Below are 21,201 nucleotides of genomic sequence, written 5' to 3' on the forward strand. Positions count from 1 at the left end.
AAAAGAAGTTATTTTTTGTTAACTCCCTGTTTTTGCGTATTCTAGTCCTGCAAAAGAGGTACACTTACTTTGTTTTTCAATAAATCTTTCTTTTTCCTTAAAGCTTTCAAAACTCAGGACCTGTACTTTCCTGCAAGCTTGTATCCTAGTCTTAGTTTGGTAATTTTAGTTTGGTGTTTTTGCAAAGGTCTTCATACAGTGTATGTTTGATCATAATTACAAAGTACTTTGACTGTCTTGTGTGTGACATTGTGTGTATGTTTATGTCTTGTATAGATGCACATCTGTCTTATATGGAATTAAATCTTACTTAGTTTAGACTTTAAACCAGTGTTTAAACCAGTATCTTAAACTATGAAGATTGGTTGTTATGTTTGTTTGCCTGAAATATGCTATGAAACTGGCGTAAGGGAGTGGAACAACCCCTGAAGTAATTGTTTGATGTACTGCTAACGCTTTCTTTTTGTGGGTGGAATTCAGGATTTCCTGAAGAAATTTTCATCGGATCAATTCAGGATGTATTGTTTGCGCAGCAGATACAGCTCAGGTGAGATGAAAACCCCTGTTATTTGTTGGGATATGGCTTTCCACACACGCATGCTTCCCAAGATGGCAATGCAGAGGTGTGGTGAAGTGAGTGCTCCTTGTGGTGCCTTGCAGCGTCCTTCTGTTGGTGAAAAGGTTGGCAATGCTCTGAGGGGCTGTTCTTTGGTTCTTGTGTAGAAAAGCATCTTTACTGAGCACAGTACACAGTCATTCATCTAAATACCTTCCTGAGCTGCAGTTAATTGCAATTCTCAGTTAACTGCACTTTCAGTTAATGAATTACCTCCATCTCTGATTTGCCTCTGTTGCAGTCACTTGTATTTCAGATATGATCAGCTGGTTTTTGAGATCTGTCTAGGTAGAGCTTTGCCTTATATTCCTGTAGGGTATGACAGGGGCTTGCGAATAACTTTCTGTCTCCCTGCTGTGTTATCATTCTTTGTTCTGTGGAATTACTGAGTGTTCAAGCAGTTCTTTGGCGTAGTGCAGCTCACTTACACTTCAATAACCTAATGATCATCTTGGCTTGAGGAACACTGCTTGTGGGGAGAGGTGTGAGAGATTTTGTCAGCTTCCCTGTCTACACTGTTGTATTTCCAGCAGGCAGATGCTACTTTGAACTGGAAGAGGTTTTGATATACAACATGAAAATACTGATTCCATAGCATTTTTACCAGTTTATGGCAGTCTGCCAAAAGCATATGGTAGTTCCCTAACTGTCTGTGGCCCATTGGCCATCCTGGCATGGTAAGGGAATGGTGGAGCACAGGGCAACACCTGCTGTGTTACTTCAGTGGGCCTCTAACTGCCTCAAATGAAGCACCTCTAGCACTTCGACTGGGAAAGATGGCATGGTTAAAGCTCTGTGGCTTTGCTACTGTCTGTCAGCATGCAAGCCTTGATAGAGGTGCAGTCGTTGGACTGAGAAATATTTTGCTTGTTAATAACTCTAGATGCTTGCAGGAGCCACCTGTTTGATCCTCTGGTAGAGCCTCCCTCTACTAAGGCAGCTGAAGGCACCGGGAATGCCATATATCTCTGAAATATTTTGAAGCTTGGGATAGTAAAGATACTCCTGGTTATTACCTGCCCATCCCCACTGTGGCAGGAAGGGAGGAGCACATTCAGGTGGGAAGTTTGCTGCAGATCAAGTCCCCATTTGGAGCAGGAGAGAGGCAGGCAGTGGGGAGTACTGCCACTGCAGGGTGAGGCAGCAGGATGGTGACATGCGACGGGTCTCTGTCAAGAGATGAAATACATTGTGCACACATAAATGGCTCCCTGGCTTCAGCTAGGAACACTTGGGAGTGTATTTAAAACAGAAGAAAAAAGGCTAACACTTGCAACATCATCACATACATATGTATTTGTCCTGTAAACCAAAGCCAAACGGCTGGCAGTTTCCAAGCTTGCCTTGGCAAATAATGGCAGTGCCTTTGCTTTATGCAGTTAAGTGGAGGGGTTGTGAGCCCGCTGCAGGCATCAGGGTTATGTCCCAAAACACTCTGCTGGTCACCAGAACCGCTGCGGTGATTTTGTGAACCTGAGTGAACTGTAACTTTTTGGTCCCTCTGGTCTTTAATTACTTGGTGGTGCTAAAAAACATGTGGTTTGTGATTTGATAATGTAGCAATGATGCAGAAGAGGGAGGGAGCAGGGAGTACAGTAGGGGTTTATAGAGCTGGGTTTGCCGGTGCCATGCTGTGGGTTTGCAGTGCCTGCAGGCGGTGGCTTAGGAAAGTGCCATGAATCGGGGAAGAAGAATGGCTTTAATCAAAGCAGGCTTCATCAGGATAAACTTTCATCAGGTATTCCTCATGGAGTTCCTGTAGCCAGGGTAATCAGTTGAGTAATCTTGTTGGGTATAAATGATTGCTTTCAATATCTCACTGTTTTCCGAAAGTCTGTACGTAAGTCTTTTTTTTGAAGCTGAGTAAAGCTTAATTTTTTAAAACTGGTGTTAATGAGGCCATAATGCAGATTTTTAATTACATACAAGTGGAAAATCTGACAAACATGGTTCCAGACTTATGCCTTAGTTATACTGGGGTAAATAATATGGAAAGTCTGTTTAAACATTTAGGCTTCTTTGGGACTTAGGCTAATGGAACTGAGATCAGGTCTTGCATCTGGCTGTTTCTGTCCTCTTAGAACTGCCCCCTTTCTCAGACTGTCTGCTCTAAAGAGTCTGTGTCTTGGCAGCATTGTGTAATTGCACAAAGTAGTTGGCTGTAATGTGTGTAGGACCAGAGGTGAGGTTGCTGTGGAAGCTACAGGTGATGCTCAGTGCTGATGAGATTAGAAATACGCTACAAGCTGTAGTTTGACTGCACCTTAGTGCAGAGGTCAGGCATAAAATGGTGAAGCAATATTTCACTGGCTGCAAATGGTGCTTTGATTCAAGTCATCAACTCTGGTGTGATATATATAGAATTACTGAATAGTTTGGCTTGGCAGGGAGCTTAAAGACCACTTGGTTCCAGCCCCTCTGCCATGGTCAGGGACACCTTCCACTACACCAGGTTGCTCAAAGCCCTGCCCAGCCTGGCCTTGAACACTGCCAGGGATGGAGCATTCACAACTTCCTTGGGCAACCTACAGCTTCTCTGGGCAAACTGTGCCAGTGTATCATCACCCTCACAGTAAAGAGCTGCTTCCTAATATTTAATCTAAATCTCCCCTCTTTCAGTTTAAAGCCATTCGCCTTGTCCTGTTACTTCAGGCTCATGTAAGAAGTTCCTCTCTAGATTTCTTGTTAAGTCCCTTTAGGTACTGGAAGGCTGCTCTAAGGTCTCCCCAGAGCCTTCTATTCTCCAGGTTGAAAAAGCCCAGCTATCTCAGCCTGTCTTCATAGCAGAGGTGCTCCAGCCCTCTGATCATCTTGATGGCCCTCCTCTGGATGTTCTGCAACAGTTCCATGACCTTTGTATGTTGAGGACACCAGAACTGTACACAGTACTCCAAGGGGGGGGTCTCATGAGAGCAGAGTAAAGGGACAGGATCACCTCCTTCGACCTGCTGGCTTTTTGATGCAACCCATATGTGGTTGGCTTTCTGGGCTGCGAGTGCAGATCATGACTACCTAAATTAGAATAGGAACAAAATTAGAGGTGGGATCAAAGATATGCCTTGCCAGCTGAAATCTGGGGGGATGCCTAGAAATATATTCAAATGGTTTGGAGCAATAACTTCACAGATTCAGTAATAATAATGCCAAGTAGCGAATGCTTCAGTCAGTTTCCAGACAGTTTTTGAATAAGTCTGATACCTTTCCAGTAAGTTAGTACTTTGTCATATGTAGTGATTGTCTTTTATATTGATTTAATTCACCAAGTGTGCATGAAGAATGGAGGTTTTAATTAAATGTGCAATTAATTGTAAGAAAAGTTTATTGTGACAAATAATAACAAACTTTTCCTGGAATGACTTTGTCTCAGAATATTGTTCCTATGTATGACAGACACCATCCTCTCTGTCATAACATCCTAATAGATGTTTTTTATTTTCTCTGTAGCAGTAGAATTCAGTGATGAGAGCATGGATGATGCAAAGAACCTTCTTCAGGCAATCTCCTCATTTATTAAAGATGCAAATGCTTATATAAAAGGACAGCTGATATGTGACCCTGTTAGAGAAGACATACTGTGGGAAAGGTAAGTGCACCCGTATTTTAAAGATTGTGATTATGTGAACAGTGGCTTGCTGACAGGCTCAGAGGGATGAAAAGTGTGGTGTTCTGAGTTCAGTTTAAGAAGCAGGACAAGAAGGACTGAGAGGCAAACTTCCCTGCCAGCCCTCAGCAAAACCAGGGCATTCTTCTTTTCCTAGCCAGCTGCTTTTCCTTGTAGTCTGCTACATTTAGTTCATTGTGTTTTTAAAATCCGTGTTATTTATCTAGTGTGCCTGTTCTAACACAGGCATCTTTGTCCCTCTCAAGTGTTGCAAAAGGCAAAGCTATGACTGAAGTTGTGAGACTTCCTGGTTATAAATAGAATTGTGTGTTAGTGGCTGAAGAAGAGGATGGCTGGAAAGTGATATGCCTTAGGTACATGAGCGTGAAATCAACCTAGCTGGCACTGTGGCCTTCAGCAGAGGAGAGAAGGGGTTACTAAGAAACTGGCTGGGAGCAGAGATGTCACAAGGAAAAAAGAAATTGTTGGTTGTGGCCCTGAGGAGGAGAATCTCCTTTGGAGTCCCTTAGGGAAGCAGATCATCTTCCAGGAGAGTGATGTGCTGTGCATTGGGTGTAAAGCTGAGATTAGTGCAGTGCTCTGGAGTTGGGGTAAGAGGGGAGGGAGCTGAGCACCCTGAAACAATGTATGTGCAGGAGGTTTAGGAATTGGGATGTAGGGTCAGAGGGTAAGTGCTGTAGAAATGTGAGATGGCTTCCCTGTGGTACCGGCACCTCGCGGCTGGGGAGCTTGCAGCTGCACCAGCTAAGGCTTGCAAGGGGCACTGGAACATGTTACAGGGAAGCAGAGCTGAATTAACTAGTTGTGGTATTTGGCAAAAGCAGGTCCTTCAGCAGGAGACTGCAGGTAACCTGTTGGTGAGAGATAAGGCTGAGAGACATGAGGCACGTGGGGAAGTTGAAATGGATTGTCAGTGGGGGATATGTGGGAGGGCACAACTTGTGTATTAGTAGATGTAAACCCAACCAAAATGAAACAGAGCTCTTTATTAGGAAAGTGGTAGATATTCAGCATAGAGGGAGAAGCTTGCAGGGAAGAGTGTTGTGACGAAGGAGTTAGGGCAGCAGCCATCTGATATCCGAGGGGAGGCATTCCAGGCAAAATCACTCTCCTGGGGTTCAGGATAGCCCCAGAGGTTCTGGAATAGCTTGTTTCCCCAGGTAACCCTACTCCCTGGGGGAGGGGGAGAAACAGCACTCTTGGGTCAGTGCTATTGAGGTCCATTTCACCTGGCTGTGTACAAGAGTGCGCTGCCAGCAGCTATCCACAGCTCACCATTTATTCCTGCTGCTGTTCTCACTGCCCAGCTCCGAGTGGTGGCAGTGGTTCTGTGGTGATGAGTGCTGGCTGCCTGCTGGCTTTTGATGCCGTTACACAAACAGTCCCACCAGACGTCTCCATCTGGGCCAAGCCAAGCAGAGTCTGGAGTCTGGGATTAGGCTCTCCTGGGAAATGAGGAAGCAGTGCTTGCTTTTGAGCTGGATCCTGCCAACAGGACTCCTAGCAGACCCCGTGTCAGCACTCTTCCCAGGCACTGGATGTGTGTGATGTGGCTTTGGAAGAGAAGCGCACTGTTAGTATGAAAAATGGGCTGCTGGAAAAAGAAAAGAACTTAGCAAAATCTTTAACATGCTTAATATCAGTCTCATTTTTCATCTGACTTTAATTGGCTAAGGCGTTGTTGGCTCCTGTATTTATTGAATGGATGCAGAACTTCAGCTTTTGAGATTCATCAAGTTTTTCCCTTTGCAGCTGAAAGATGTATTCCCCCTTATCAGTGTAGCATCACCCATCATAGGACAGCTAGGAAGAAAATGAAAGCGTCCTTTCGATGACTCCCTCTGGCTGAATAGCTGATGAATCCAGTGTACTGCTGGCATCTTGTTTGTCTTATCTTAAATGCTACCTTTTCTTCTTGAAGGCTAGCCAACACAAAAGTAACCGTGAAGGCTGCATTTGCAGATGACTTTGACACCTCCAGGGCTGTTGCAGCAATTATGGACCTCATTCACCATGGCAACAGACAGCTTAAGGCTGTTACTAAGGTAACCCATTAGGATACAGAGATCAGAAAATGACAGCTGTCCACTGTCCTACTGTTTAATGCAGACAGATTAGTTTATTGTTCACATAAGAAACCAGCAGAAACAAAGCTCCATAAATTGTTGACCTTAGTGGTGCCCATTTGTCCTGACCATATAGCAGGAATTGTGTGAAGCTATTGTTTTGTGTCCAGAGGATGTTTCTTTCCTGCTGCCCTGTATTATTTATAACAAAGGCTTTTGAAAGGCCTGAAGCCGCTGTGGCATGCTGGTAATTTTAGTGCTGGTTTTATGTTCTTACCCTGCTTCTTTGCATAATATTCATGCACAGAAATCAACCTAAACTGGGAAATGGGGGGGGGGTGTGCTGGGAGGGGGGTGCTTTGGCAGACAGTCCCAGCTGCATGGGGCAGTCACAGTGGTGAGTTCAGCTTTGGGGACTGAGTGGCTTAGGCAGATTATAGCTGTGGCCGCAGCATGCCTGCAGGAGTCTGTTTTCAGATGGGTTTTGGCAAATTGAGACCCTGTTAAGACCTCTCGATGCTGACACAAAGGAAGCGTCTGGAGACAAGACCTGAGCAGCAAACACTGTCTGAAGCACTTCTGGGTCTCCTTTCACCAACAGCTCCCTTTCTTGCTCAAGGCGAGCAGCTCAGCTTTGTTGCTGCGGTGCTTTATTGCTGATGTCCTCATGTTAACCATGTTTGCGCTGTAAAAGGAGCATTGAGTATGTTGTAATACCTGATTTTAAGAGAGAATTAGGCTGTTGGTTTAGAAATCCTGCCTCCTCCTGGTCCTGTTTTGGCTCTGGCTTTACATTCTGTCCTTGGCCTTATCTTTACAAAACAACTCTCTGAGGGAATCTGTGACCCAAACCAGTTTGCAGCAGGGCTCTGTAACAGCGTTAGCACTCCTAAATACATGTAGCCTCATTTGCCAGGCATTGCTCGTTTCCCCTGAATTCCTTTTGTCAGCCATTTCCTGGAGAATGGGATGGGATGCTTGCAGGGCAGCTGACTCGGATTTCTGGTTGCTGTGGTGGAATTTTCCAGGGTGCAGCCCAGCTGCCTGAGCGTTACCTCTTAATGACTGTGCGTGTAGTGTTTTGCCTATAAGAACGGTGTAGTAATTTCACGTACACATAACTACTCTTTCCTCTCCCTAACCTTCTTACCATTCTTACCTTGGTACATTCCTGTCTCTTCCCCTCAGTGCTCTGCTTCAGCTCCTTCTAGTTCAGATCTTTTTCAAACTTTAGGTTATGGCTTATCTTACCTTGTATTTTGGAACAGGTTGCCCAGAGAAGCTGTGGCTGCCCCATCCCTGGCAGTGTTGAAGGCTGGGTTGGATGGGGCCTCAAGCAACCTAGTCTAGTGGAAGGTGTCCTTGCCCATGACATTGGGGTTGCTACTAGATAAGCTTTAAGGTCACTTCCAACACAAACCATTCTGTGATTCTATGATTTTAGGCCCTTATGGAGGTACTGGATGAAATCTAGTACCAGCTGCTAATTTGGTTGTGTGTGTCATCACTCTCTTTATCAGGCAAGAGATTAGTCCCTGAAATTGCTTCTTGGTCTATCATTTAATCTTGATTTTAATTTTGTGTGTGTGTGTGAAATAAATATGGAGGAAAGAAAGAAATGCATGTGGTGTTAAAAGCACGATTCTGTTGCTGCTGCTGGTGGTTGCTGGTGCTCCCAGGGCGTGATAAGATAAGCCATAAGCTATCTCAAAGCAGCCTTCATGTTATTTAAATCAATAAGACTCAAAAAAAGGATTTGCTGAGTTTTTTTTAACCATTTGTTTTATAGCTGCCCTTGAATCTGGGGTTTTGTTCTTTTATTTTGTTTTCACACACACAGCCCTTTCATGCCCAGAAGTGCTATTTTTAGGTCTAATTGACTGTGCATGTAATACATGGCAGCTTCACGCATCTCTTCTCCTTGCTGGGCATGCTGGTGATAAACTCTTCCCCTCCCCGTTCACTTAAGTCTTTTTCCCTTTGTGTTGTGAGATGCTTTTATATCTCTGTAAAAGTCCCTGTCTGGGTAGGTGATACTGGTGGACGTAAATCTATATGATTAGTAACAGTTTTCCCTTGTGGACTAGGCTGGAGAGAGATGCCAAGTTCTGTAACATATATTGACTGGACAATCTCTTTTGAGTGTTTTTCAAACAGGATGCTGGATCTCCTAGAAGCTCTGTTGTGTATGGAAGCATTATTTCCTATATAGAAGGCTTTTTTAATGCCCTTGGGATGTCCTTTGGAGAAAGAGAGGTATGAAACATCTTTTCTGTGTGTACTAGTATATGGTACCAACACCAGTGTTACGTTTTATAGAATGCTTTCTGAAAGCATCAGATATAACAAAGTTATTTATGGTTTTAGTAAACCTTTAGTAAACCTTTCTGCACCGCTTGCAGTTTCTGTGTGATGTCTGAGGAGAGCATGTGAGCAGATGGAACAAAGTAAGGGCTTTTTTTCTTCTCAGAGGTACTCCCATGTGACTTGTGCAGCAGTTGTGCTGTGGAAATGAAAGTCAGGAATGAAATGAGAAGAAGTTAGCTTTGGAGGCCTTTGAGTTGGTCCTGTTACGTGCCTGGCTTTCCACTGGCTCTTCCTCTTCTTTGTGATGGTTGTACCCAGTCTGACTTTATAGCCATAAGAATATTTATGTATTTGTGGTTGTGACCTCCCTGCACAGCAGGAGCCAGGGTCCAGCTCCGGCGGAAAGCCATGGTGCGGGGAGGGGAGGGCAGCAGAGAGGGCCTATAATTGGAAATACCGTGCATATCCTCTAGTGTTTGAAAAGGTAGGAATGTGGAGGAAAAAAAAGGGGGAGAGAAAAGCTCAAAGCAAAGTACTGCACAGGGAGGAGAGTTATAAATATGGAGGTGATGCCCTGAAGTATGGAAAGGCAGCACTTAAAATGACACAAGGTGTTAGAGACAAGCCGACTGTTCTGTGCTCCTCTTCTGCTTGGGTCTGGAGCTGAATACCAAGAAGTTGGAAAATTTCCTTAGAGAAACTTATGCAAAGATTTCTTCTGGGGAGGGGGAGAAGAGGATAAGAAAACACAACTAAAGTTATTCACACTTTGAAAGTAGGCAATAAAAGTATTTATTTACTTTGCCTCTTTATGGGTTTTCCCACAAAATTTCTTTTGTAACAGTGGTTGGATGTGATTTGGCTGTGTGTAACTCCTCATAACCCATGTTTTGTCATGCTAATTTTCAGTGGTGTACTAAACACTTACAGACGTACGTTGGATGGCAAATGAGCCATCCAGTTGGATTCCCCTGGACTGTCTGTATGAAGGTGCCTACTGCACTTCTATTTTTGCTGAAATAAGTGTGTGAATGCTTTCCTTTTTGCATGCTGTGCTGGTTTCTCAGGAGCAGCAAGGTCACCAGAAGGCGTTGGTGAGAGATAGGAAGGAAGGATCTTGTCAGACTGTTCTGTCCCTTGGTGGTTCTAGCAAATGAATCAATCAAAATCTTCATCAGAAGGGTCTGTGGGATGCCACAAGCTAGTAAATAAAACAGTGAAGGGATTGTTCTCTGACCCTGAGACTATCTACAACAGCTCAGCATCCAGCCTCTCTTGCGTTTTAGTTGGGTGGCCCCAGGCATGCAGCTTGTGAGTGCAGTCCCTGATCACTGTGGGTCCTAATCTGTGGGGTGCCTGGGAGGGGGCTAGCTTGCCTGTGTAAAAGCTTAATGCAGAGAGTTGTATTTGGGCCCTCTTCATTGAGTTGTTTGCATATAGACTGTGGGGTCTGTGTTGCTCCTAGGATGGGATTCATCTCTGCTAATGAGCCTTGCATCTAATGTAGCTGCCTGTGCTTCTGCAGTAGTCGGTGGAGAGAGGCACTGCTAAGGAACGATTCATCTTAACCTGGTGGCTGTATAAAATAAGGCTGCCTGTCTCTTTGCATTGGCAAGAGAAGAAGCCTGGACAACCACAGGCAGGTAAGATGAATCTGTCTGAAAAGATGAGAGGTGGAAACTGTCGTGCCTGTTTTAGAGCTGGGGAGCAAAGGTGAGGGGTTTGGCTGTGCTGAGGAGTGCTGTATTGTGGATGCAGCTGGTGGCAAACAGGTGGGGTAGGCAAGGACCCAATTTCCATATAAAATTCTTAGGAGCTCTTCGGAGTGGTTGGCTCTGCAGGAGGAGAAATTGCATATCAGCCCTGAGACGCTACACTGTGTTTTATGTGGAAATTGGATCAGTTCATGTCCTAACTCTCCCATTGTTTTAGAGGATCTTGCCTTGTCTTAGGAGTAGGTGCCTGGTTGGAACTTTGGCAGTGGTGTTTGTAGAGGTGCATTTTCTGCTCCCCTCTTCATTTGTCTTTCATCTCTCTTCTGTATTTAAGCATTTATCCTGCTACTTTTCCTGCCCCAGGTTACGATGGAGCATTTCTGGCACTTAAATTAATTACCTTATTCAATCTCAAACTTCTTTAGTACATTTACATGTTCTGAAAGTTTGGGGAATTTGCTGCCTCTTACGATTATGGAGAGCACTGAGCATCTCTTCAATAGCGTCCCCCTCACCACCTCCTCCTCCTCTTTGTTTGCTTCAGTCAGTGACCTCTGAAACTACTCCCTTTCATTTCCATCCTGCTGTTCAGTGACTAAATACAGTCCCCTCTAGCTTTAATTACTCAGCTGCTCTTATGCTCCCAGTCGAGTGTTGCTGCCAGCAGCTTTGCCCCCCGGCCTTGGTGTGCTTCACATTTCACTGCTCCATTGTCTGCTCCCCCTCTTGTGCCTTGGTGATAAAATGCTGCGGCGGCGTTCTCTTGTTTGGTGGAGGTTTGTCCTGTTCCTCCCGCTTAGGAGTTTGCCTGTAATGAGGAGCAGGGATGGTGTCTGCTGAGAGTGGGAGCTGGGCTGTGTCAATGCCAAAGAGCTGTCCTCTCCGGCTAGCACCTGAGCCCTCGGCCTGGCAGCCATCAGAGTGGGACCCTCAAGGAGAAGCAGGGCTATTCCCTTCCCATGGTGTTGACCAGCAGGACTCTGCCAAGCCAGAGGAGGCTGAGCAAGCTTGGAGCTGGCTGAGGGAAGGAGGAGGCCAGGCAGTAGCCAGAAAACATTCACTGTGTGCCATGGCTGCTGCTTGGTCAGGTCTTTTTGGCATAGCTGGAACTTTGGATAAGGTGGATCAGGTAAGTTCTGTGGACTTGGGGGGGTTTCCTATGGATACAAGGAGAAAGGATAGCCTAGAGACTTAAAGCCGAAGTACTTACTTTTCCTGGTTTGTGTTTCCTGAAGAAGGTCTGGAGCTCAAAGACAGAGGAAGGGGCTGCTGTGCTCTCCAGCTCTGTAGATGTAGCTCAGCTGAGGGGCCAGCGGAGCTGGTGGCTGGGCTTCCCTCTGTGTCATTTGGCTGTTATCAGCCTTTTTCCCATTAATTTGTCTAATTCCTTTTTAACTTATGCATGCTTTGGGCATCTCAGAGGTTTCCTGTGGCAATGAATTCCACAGTTGGGTTATGAAGCATGTTATATTCATATGAGAGCTCCAAAACAGACACTTTCCTGTGTAGGAATATGTTTAACTACTTCCACTCTAACTTTTTTGTCTAGCATTAATGAGATTGTTACATTTTAAACATGCCAATGCATGGAAGATGCACAACCAAAAGAGGTGATGAGGCCTCAGTGTATGCTACTAAGTTGGGGTTGACTTTTAAATCACGGAATCATATAGGTTTGTGTTGGAAGGACCTTAAAGACCATCTAGCATCTAGTTCCAACCCCGTACCACAGGCAGACACCTTCCACTAGACTTGGCTGCTCAGCACCCCATCCCACCTGGCCTTGAACATGGCCGGGGATGGGGCAGCCACAGCTCCTCCGGGCAACCTGTGCCAGTGACTCACTACTCTCATGGGAAAGAACTTCTTCCAAATGCCTAATCTAAGTCGATCCTCTTTCAGTTTAAAGCCTATAAATCATTCTCAGATGTTTCTGAATCAACCTGTTTGGTTTCTAGGTGGCTCTGAGAGGGGACAACTCTGCTGTGCTCTCCAATGTCATTGATGAGCTCGTACAGTTCCGCACAAAGGTCCGTCATTATGCACTTGCTCTGCCGGAGGCAGCAGGGACTGCATCAGTGGAGGGTGATGCAGGAGCCAAAGGATCAAAACCGGAAGAGAAGGAAAAGAGGCAGCAGCTAATGCGGGAGAGAAGACCCCTGTTGGAGGCCTGCGACAGTCTGCGTGAAGACCTTGTTGCCTTTGGAATCCACATAAAGGTACAAGTAACCCTCTGCCTGAGGCCGTTACTCACTTTTTAAGGCAACATTTGGTTTTGCCCCTTGTGCCCCTCCAGCAGCTTTTGGTGTTGTACCCTGCTTGCTGTGTGACTGCATCAGCAGGTGGTCAAGTTAAACCCTTGCCTGGTTGCACTGCTAGTCTTCTGCTCCCCTTCAGCCTCATGCCTCAATGCAACCTCAATGCAGTTACTATTACTTCTACAGTTACTAAAGTGTGTTGTTTAGCCACTGAGAATCCCATAATGCTCAGAAATCCGTTTCCCAAGCTCAATCCAGAAGGAAAAGTATGAGTAATGTGTGTAATCTTTGAAATGATTGCAGAGGACCTGGAAAGTAAACTCAGATGACTTACGAAAATAGTGCCGGTCCTCTACCCTCCATGCATTCAGGTCTTTATGAGAAAGTGTCTGTTTTCCCCATCTCCATTCCCACCTGTTCCTGTGCCATAAGTACTTTGCCAGATTCCTCTGCCACTCCTCTCTCCAGCCTGCTTCCTGCTTTTGGCCTATAAAGAATACCACTGTTCTTTTCCATTACCCCAATGGTGGTGCCTAGTCAGGAGAAATCCCTTCACTGGGTTATTGTCTCCTCCTGGTTTCCGTGTGCTCTGTTGCTGCTTTAACAGGTGCTGCTTCTGTCAGTTCCTCTTGTTTCACTGCCCTCCTCCCCTCTGCTCCAGGCCTCTGGGTCAGTGTCACTCATTATGTACAGAGTAATCTCTCACTTTCCCTCCAGCATCTTCCTCCCTCCCCCCAAGCTGCTGCTTCTTCTCTCACATGGTTTTACCAATGGGAGGATGTAAAGCACAGTGATATTAAGGAGTGACGGCATTCATCCTCTTTAACTGCTGAATGTGAGAGCTGTCATTTGTTAGCACACCTATTAAATCCAAACATGAAGTGTGGTCAGCTGCCTCATGATCTCAGATGAAAGGGAGTGTGCTGAAACAAACTGGGGTGAGGGGCCAAGTGCAGCAGTGGTGAGCTACAGCTGTGAAAGCAAAGGAAGACTGTGGGAAGCTGGAACATGTTTCCTTGTTTGTACGTAGCTAAATCCTCGCTCCACTTACCTGTGAAGAAAGTTTGCAAATCCAAACAACTGCACTGAGATAGTGTCTTGGAGGTGATCCCCTTTTGATGTGTTTGGCAAAACAGCTGCAGCCCCACCTCCACCCTTCTGCAGATTTGTTTTTGAAGGGATTTACAGATGTTTAATAACCTCCTGGAAATTGCCCTTAGTCAGGATTCAGCCTATTCCAGTTATTTCAATTGTCTTTTTTAATAACCTGGAGCTTGGCATAATCTGTCTCCTGCTTGTCCCAGAATAGTTTCCTTGTGAAGACAAAACACACCTACAAGCACACACACCACATGCCCAAACTCTGCTCCTGCTTTGTTTGCTGATCCTGTAGAAGGTGTGCTGTGGAGGTTGCCCAGATCTTGCCTTTGCAAATGCCAGAGGAGTCCTGCAAACTGAGTGATGTGACATGACCCAATCCTGCCCAAGGCAGGGCCCTTGCCACCCTCATGCTTGGCACAAGTCTGCCTGGCTGGGTGGGTTGGCTGCTGCTGAAAATGTTGTGCTAGTGCAGTGCTGAGCAACTGGGTCCTGCTTGCTTTGTAGGTGCTTGAGGAAGTAATCTGAATTTCTCTTGTCTACCCAGCCTCTGATCTTCATGAAACTTTTATGAACCCCACAATGAGCACATGATACACATCTGTCCTGTGCAGCTGAGGTCAGTCCATGTGCAGGAGGAAAAGCCGCAGAGCAGATGAAGCAGACAGGCCTCATCTCTGCCCAGTGCAGACTATGAACCCCTGGTTTGGGGCTGGGCAGGGAGAAGTTGGCTGGTGTAGGGTGTGAGTGGCAGCTCAGAGAATGCTAGTAACTTAATTCCTTTAAAAATCAGGTTTGTAGCAAGGGCAGTTTCTCCTTCAGCAGGTAAGCTTGTGATTTCTGTACACTGGTTTCTCCTCTCATGCTGCTCAATGCAGATGACTTTCTGTTTGAAGCTAGAGAACTTGCAACAAACAGATTAAAATATCCACCGGTCTTCTCACATTGCAGTAGCGTCCTTGAAATGCGAGCTGATCTGTGCTACCAAGTGAGGTGTACTATTGAGCATTTTTGCATCAAAACCAGTTTTCACTTTAATCTGAAGAAAATTCTACACTGTATTCCAGCCTCTCTCATGAGTCAGAGCTCATGTAACATTGTACATTAACTTCTATTGTGAACAATTGCCGCTGAACTTCTGGATCTTGAGTTGGAAATGGTTTGACTGTAATACTGTCAAAAATACGACAGTATTGCATTAGATACTTACAGCAACAGGCTATTATCCTGAAATTCAGAAGTTACTCAGTACCTTCTCATGTATTGTCAAAGAAGAGCTGTTTCCCATGTATATGAGCCATTTAAACATGACAGTGTGATTGCCTGGGTTTAACAGAGGTTATTCATAGGATACAGAGTACACACCGCTGCAGCATTCCGTATAAAAGAGGTGACATTTCTATTGTGGGTTTTTTTCCTTAACTGGGGAGAACTGTCTGGCTTTGACAGCTTTGGGTGTTGTTAGTAACAGCTGCATTCCTGTGAGATGGTATCTCCACCTCCCATTACCTAACGGGATGAACAGCTTGCTGCATGGAGCTTCGTTACAAGTCTCTGCCTCCAACTACCTGCACATGTGATACCCGTGTGATCCAGACTGCTGGGACTGACCTGCTCACTCCTTCTTACAGGACAGAGCTGCTGTTTCAACGTGGGAAATGGCGGAAGGAGGAGGGCAAGCAGAGCAGCAGGCTCAAGAAAAAAGCTGATTCTTTGTTCTTGGATCTGTGAATTTTTTTTTTTATTTCAGCTGCTTTGGCAACAGTTGTAAATACTAGTATTTCCAAATAAAACCTTCGGACCAGAATGGAATGATATAATCTGAGCAAAGCTGTTGACACTAGTAGCAGGTAAATAAACAGAGGACTTGCAATTGGTATGTGGAAGCATTCAAACCACAGGGCAGCCCAGGAGCCTGCTGGGTTGCCTCACGCTGGCCTCAGCATATTCAAACGCAGGCACTGCCCCAGCCCTTCGTGCTGTGTGTTCTGCCCTCACACCCTGTTCTGCTCAGCTGGCACTGGGAATTAAAACACAGTGAAGACAGAGGTGAGAACTCAAGCGTTTTCACCCTCAAAACAGACTTTAGTTCAATGTTTTAAACATGTGCTTTCCTGTCAGACAGAAGGAGGTGACACTTTTGGCCTTCACGTATTTCCTTACTGCTGTGTTGCTGTTTCGGTCCTGTGAAATCTTTTAACTGCACTATGATTGTATCCAGTTACGTGTAAGGCCTGGTAGCTTTTTAGTTTGTTTCTGCAGAGAAAACACATCAAGACTTTCCTAGCACTGGGAATTCAGCATGCTCAGGGTCTCTCCATCACAACTGGGAAGATATAGAATTAGTGTGTTTTGAGTTGTTATCACCTGTTCAGTTACCTTTTTCCCCCCTTTTGCCATGTTTGTGTTAAAAAGAGAGGCCTGTCTTACACGAGGTGACCTGAGTGTACATGGGGCTTGTACTTACCTACTGGTTTATGAACAGAGAACAAGAACACTGCTTCCGCTACAAGGAATTTCATTTGGAAATACAGTTCACACAAGTGATCTGTTCAATAGGATAAAGGCTTTCTTTTATATTATTTAGAGCAAAAGGTGTAGCTGGTTTTCTGCTCCCTTTCTGGCTATAGCTATTCCTACGGAAAACGGGTGTCTTCATCAGCACTTCGCCAGATGCTCATGTGATTCTGTTAGTACTTTACATGTGGTAGTAGCTGTATCGCTCTAGCAGACTGGAACAAATGGTGAACAGCTCTGCTGCTGTGGGGACACACCAAACAAGGTACACAGAGTCACTTTGCTATTATGTTTATTTCCTACCAGAAGAAACTGCTACATTGCCAGCATGTTTAAAAATCGTAACAATACGTATACAGTAGTGAAGAACAGAGTTACAACTTCTGTGTAGATTTAAAACCAACACCACAGGTTGAAACCCCTACTGAGGTCTGGTAATTGACTGACTTTGCCTTACGAATGCCATTTAAATGATAATACCACTGATGTTCTAAACACAAAACCAAAAATACGCTCACTTTAAAAGAAATCCAGTAGCTGTTTTAAAATCAGTTTTAACTCTGATTTTATTTAAAGGAGTCAGGCTTCTCAAATAGTTTTAGGGGGAAAAAACAATAGTAGCTTTATTTCCCCTGAGATGCAGACAGTTTACAAAACTGCTTAAATTAAACACCAAAATCCATCATCTTTTACGAGTAGATGTTACTCTAATCTCAAACAGTCCGTGAACCCTCATAGACCCAAAGTGAGCAAACATTTCAAAAACTATTTTAAAAAATAGGAAACTGCTTTAAAAAACAAAAATGCATTGGGGTGAGGTAGTAGTCACAGTGCATCCAGAAATATCAACTATAAGGGCTGAGGGCAGATATTTGGAGCAGCTTTTCTGGTTCCAGGTGCTTTCTCTGGGCAGATATTGTAAGGAACAAGAAAGCTCTTTGACTAGTAGCATGGCACCATATGCCAGCCTAGAGCTAGAGCACTGGGAAAGACTGGCTGCAGTGAATACAGAACATCTACTGCAGTAGCTAAGATGCATATGCTTGTTCCTGCACTTTAAGAAGTATATACACCTGGAGCTAGACTATAGGTTTAAGGGCAGTACACACTTAAACATACTTCACGTGACCTTGTTCCTCTCTCCATATTGGTTCTATCCCTGCAAGCTTTGACTGTATTTCCAAATGTTTAAGAAATGATACTGTGCAAAGTTGCATGCAGCTTCCCCTTTACACCCAACACTCCTCTGCCCTGCCAGTGAGGTATGGCCTTAACTACTAAAGATCCTGTCTGTCTTGCTAAGGATTGAGCCAAAAGCCCTTAAACCCAGGCACTGCACTCGGGCTTAACCACCAACCACCCTTTTCCTATGCCAGCTTTTGCCTTGCAGGGTATGGCTGCCTGCATACCCCTAGAAGAAGGCACAGGTACACACTGTTGGCTGCCCTTTGTGTCTGCAGTTCATACTCCTGCTGGTTAGTGGATACCCACCTGTGAACCTATGTGATGGTCCTCTCAGAGCTCTAACTCAGCAGGCCATTTGAGTTCTAAAAACACTTCACTTCTCTGTGACTGCTGAGAGGCTGACCAGTTCAGGTAGCAATCACCGAGTTTCTTATCCTGCCTAGCACCTCTCCAAATGGTAATTCCACAAAAGTTCATCATACCAAATTCTAGATGAGTCAAGGCCAACTAAAGGAATAGAAAACATTTTTTTCAGGTAACATAATTACTGTTTAACACTAAGATACCTACAGTACAACCTTGTTCTGAGATGGGGCAACCTTTTAAAGAACAAACACCCACCCACTCAGAGATGTTGTAGGAAGCGGGTGTCCTGTTGAAAAATAAGCGTTGCCTCTGGGACCGGGAACGGGAAAAGGCAACTAATTACATTCAAAATCTACAGCAACTCTCATGCATTCCCTTTCCAAAGAGGCTTACTTTTTGCTGCTTGATATACTAGCATGGCAAAAATGAAGGGCAGTAACTAATTCTAGACAGAGGGTCTAAGAATGAAAACATGACAAGCTTGGTGCAATCCAAGAACTTCAGCTGAGCTGGTGGAAGAATTTTATCTAAGTACCAAGTGCATTTATTTTTTGCTGTTCATACTTTAGTTATTGCTCAATAACTATCAAAAAGAACAGAGGAATACTTTCAGTTTAGTTTTATTATATTATAACAGATCTGCAACTACAGCTTATTCCAGCCAAAACATTTTTGTATCCCAAACTCTTAAAAAATATCTACATTGATCATATTTTTCTATTCTGAAAAATAAAAAAAAAAATCTACCTAGCATTCCAATGCTGCTACAGCACTTGAAAGGGTGCACTACTTATGGGAATTCTATGGTAAATGTAATAAACTCTTGCAGTCATTGCTCGTCCTCTCCTTCTCTGCCGTTTTGGCTTCAGGTCTCAAAAAGTTTGTTAAAAGCTGTTCCAACTTCTGAAACCATGTCAGAGGCAGTCATTGAACGTCCAAACTTTTGAAAGGCCTGGTGGTTAGCCTGCCTTGTAAGAGAGCACGCTCCAAAAGCAGCCACTAGGAAGGGATTTTGACTAAAAGGGAAAAACAAGCAAACATCAGAAACAAAACCTGAACACTCCTGTGTAATTCATAAGGTAGTGGACCTAATCTTTGCACCCATAAATGTTTGTCAGCAGTGCTGGGAAGGCCTCTTCAGCAAACACCTGTGTTTCTCAGAATCCTGCATTGCATAACACCATTGCCTGATTTTAACATATGCTTCCCTTTCCATGGCACAGAATGTGACTGAATGAGAAACTGCCATGGCCGAAGGATGCAAAAAGAAAACGTGCTTAAAAGAGTGTGAGAAAATGTTTATGTCTAGTTTTACCCATGTGAAATGTCACCCTTCAGAGGAAGAGTGAAGTCTCATCTGGCAATGTTTTAACTCCTTTTCCTCCCCTGTCGCTGGGTAACTCAGTCTGGTTTAGGTTGCAGGGGTGGAGGAAAGACATGGAGACATGGACAAGAGATTTGTTTTAACAGGGCCCTAGTCACTGCTCCAGGGCCTTCATTAGATCAGCTTGAAAGTGGTACAGTGACAGCTGTAGACTACAACAGAGATTAAGGCACTCTCTTAATGCCTCCTACATGCTTACAGACTCTGTAAGAGTGTACCTAGCCCCAGTCTTCCAGTGCTGAACACTCCCCCTGAGAAGGCAGCACAGCCCTGCCACCTGCAGTGCACCTTCGCACAGGCTGGGCCACAGGAGCTGCATCTGCTGCCTTCAGCACCAGCGCAGAGGAAATCAACTGCAGAATCATCCAGCAGCTGGCCCTGGGCTCCAGATGCTGCCTGGTGAAAAACCTTCCAAAGCTCAGCCATGGCTGGGACACAGCTGCCTCCAAGTCACTAACTCCTGTGACAAGTATGAGTGTTGTGAAGGATCACCACATAAACACAGGCAAAACAGAACATGAGTTTACAATTTGGTGTTACCAGGGTAGCTTTGAGCATCTTTTCCTTGAAACCAGCAACTTCATGCACTCATCAAGGTGCAGGTGTATTTAAGCCATCCTGAGAGTCAACCCTGGATGCCCAAACACTGCTCTGAAACAAGAGCTGTGCACAGGCTTCTGGGCTCAATACAGTTAAAGCGGCTGTTTCTAAGCTGCTGCATAACCAGTCTGAAAGACATCACCTGAAAGACATCACTTTAACATCCCCTTAACAGGACAATCCTACCTACTATCCCACTAGCACTCCTGAAAGCCAGTGCAATGTTAACATTTCAAAATCATGCTCTGCCCAGACTCGATTTGAAACAACAGAGGCAGGCACAAGCATGGAAGGACTGGCTGTGCTGCCTGCAGTGCAGGCTGCAAGATGATGCCCTGATTCACCGAGCCCCAAAAGCTCCTCCTTTTCCTGAAACATACGAGAGAAACAGGACTGGTACAGCAGGTGTTTGAGAAGGGTCACCTTAACATCACCACAGGAGACACAATGTGCTGCTGATGCCAATTACACTGACTGTTCCTTCATCTATAAAATAAAAGAGTTTCTGAGTGAGCTGCCTGGAAAAGCCACAGGAGCACAAGTTAGAAAGCCTGGAGAACACGTGCTGCGTTTGCTAATCTCTCCAACAATTTAATACTGATCTGTTGTGCACCATGCAAAAATGAAGTCATCCTTTTAATGAAGTGAAATGGAATTCCTCCTCCAGTGGCAGCTGCAGTTGCAGATACACAGATAATCTTGGTTTCATTTTTCGTCCTGCTAGATCTCAGAATTTTAAAGTCTGGTCCCTCATTCCTCCTGGGGGACCTGATGTAGGGCTCTCACAGTAACACAAGGAGCCGACCAGTTACCTCCCATGCACATCCAACTGTGTGCATCTTTATGTAGCATCCAAAAGACCACAAAAGTTCTCTGCTCCTTAAGTTTCAGTAACTCATTATTTATTGGGAAGAGGGACTGTCATTGCATAACTGCTTGCGTCAGGGTTCTTTTCAACTTTATTTAAAACACCTACTCTCACAGAAAGACTACATGACTGTATGGACCAACCAGTCAGATAGGTATTGAAATAATTTAACCAAGAAGAGACAGCAGCCACCTGCATGGCTGCTTTATGTATGATCAAACTGGACTGCTATCTGGTCTTTAAATGGTTACTCTCTTTGAAATTGTATTTTATTTGCAAGCTTTGACTTACCTGCCCCTCTGAATTACTTAGGTACAATGCAAGAGTACCTAAGTACCAAGTTACAAACACAAAGCTAAATGACGCATTTTCTGAATTACAGATGTTACTGCCAATGACTACCATGTATTTACTCTTCATACCTGCCTCCTGCATTCAATTGTTTTGAAAACACAAACCCCTTACACATACCTCCTTGGGACTCGATCCAAGTTTGCATGCTAGTTCTGCCTCAAATTGGGAAATGTCAGATTACTGAAGAGTCTGTCTTATTAAAATTGTAACTATTATGTAGACTGCTCTAAAACTCCCTTACATTT

The 21,201-nt window shown here is 44.7% G+C and overlaps 2 protein-coding genes across 13 annotated transcripts in view; one reads left to right on the forward strand and one right to left on the reverse strand.

Moving 5' to 3' along the window:
- The window catches only part of CARS2 (cysteinyl-tRNA synthetase 2, mitochondrial), a 34,206-nt gene extending 18,730 nt beyond the window's left edge, over window positions 1–15,476 (forward strand). For 4 of the 6 annotated variants that reach the window (XM_057397202.1, XM_057397204.1, XM_057397203.1 and 1 more), the window contains 6 exons: window positions 481–547; window positions 4,061–4,199; window positions 6,160–6,283; window positions 8,462–8,560; window positions 12,285–12,545; window positions 15,314–15,476. In XM_057397202.1, coding sequence (XP_057253185.1) covers window positions 481–547; window positions 4,061–4,199; window positions 6,160–6,283; window positions 8,462–8,560; window positions 12,285–12,545; window positions 15,314–15,391 — 768 coding nt within the window. In that variant the 3' untranslated portion in view covers window positions 15,392–15,476. The remainder of the gene's footprint in view (window positions 1–480; window positions 548–4,060; window positions 4,200–6,159; window positions 6,284–8,461; window positions 8,561–12,284; window positions 12,546–15,313) is intronic. The other 2 variants (XM_057397207.1, XM_057397208.1) reach the window with 2 other exon arrangements.
- A 2,878-nt stretch (window positions 15,477–18,354) lies between these two features.
- The window catches only part of NAXD (NAD(P)HX dehydratase), a 51,181-nt gene continuing 48,334 nt past the window's right edge, over window positions 18,355–21,201 (reverse strand). For 6 of the 7 annotated variants that reach the window (XM_057397216.1, XM_057397212.1, XM_057397210.1 and 3 more), the window contains one exon: window positions 18,355–18,766. In XM_057397216.1, the coding sequence (XP_057253199.1) occupies window positions 18,616–18,766 (151 nt within the window). In that variant the 3' untranslated portion in view covers window positions 18,355–18,615. Of the gene's footprint in view, window positions 18,767–19,882; window positions 20,104–21,201 lie in introns of those variants that run through there. The other variant, XM_057397211.1, reaches the window with a different exon arrangement.

Source organism: Pezoporus wallicus, unplaced genomic scaffold (genome assembly GCF_028554395.1).
Source record: "Pezoporus wallicus isolate ANWC-B61680 ecotype Strahan unplaced genomic scaffold, APGP_CSIRO_Pwel_v1 contig_1851, whole genome shotgun sequence".
Classification (NCBI taxonomy): domain Eukaryota; kingdom Metazoa; phylum Chordata; class Aves; order Psittaciformes; family Psittacidae; genus Pezoporus; species Pezoporus wallicus.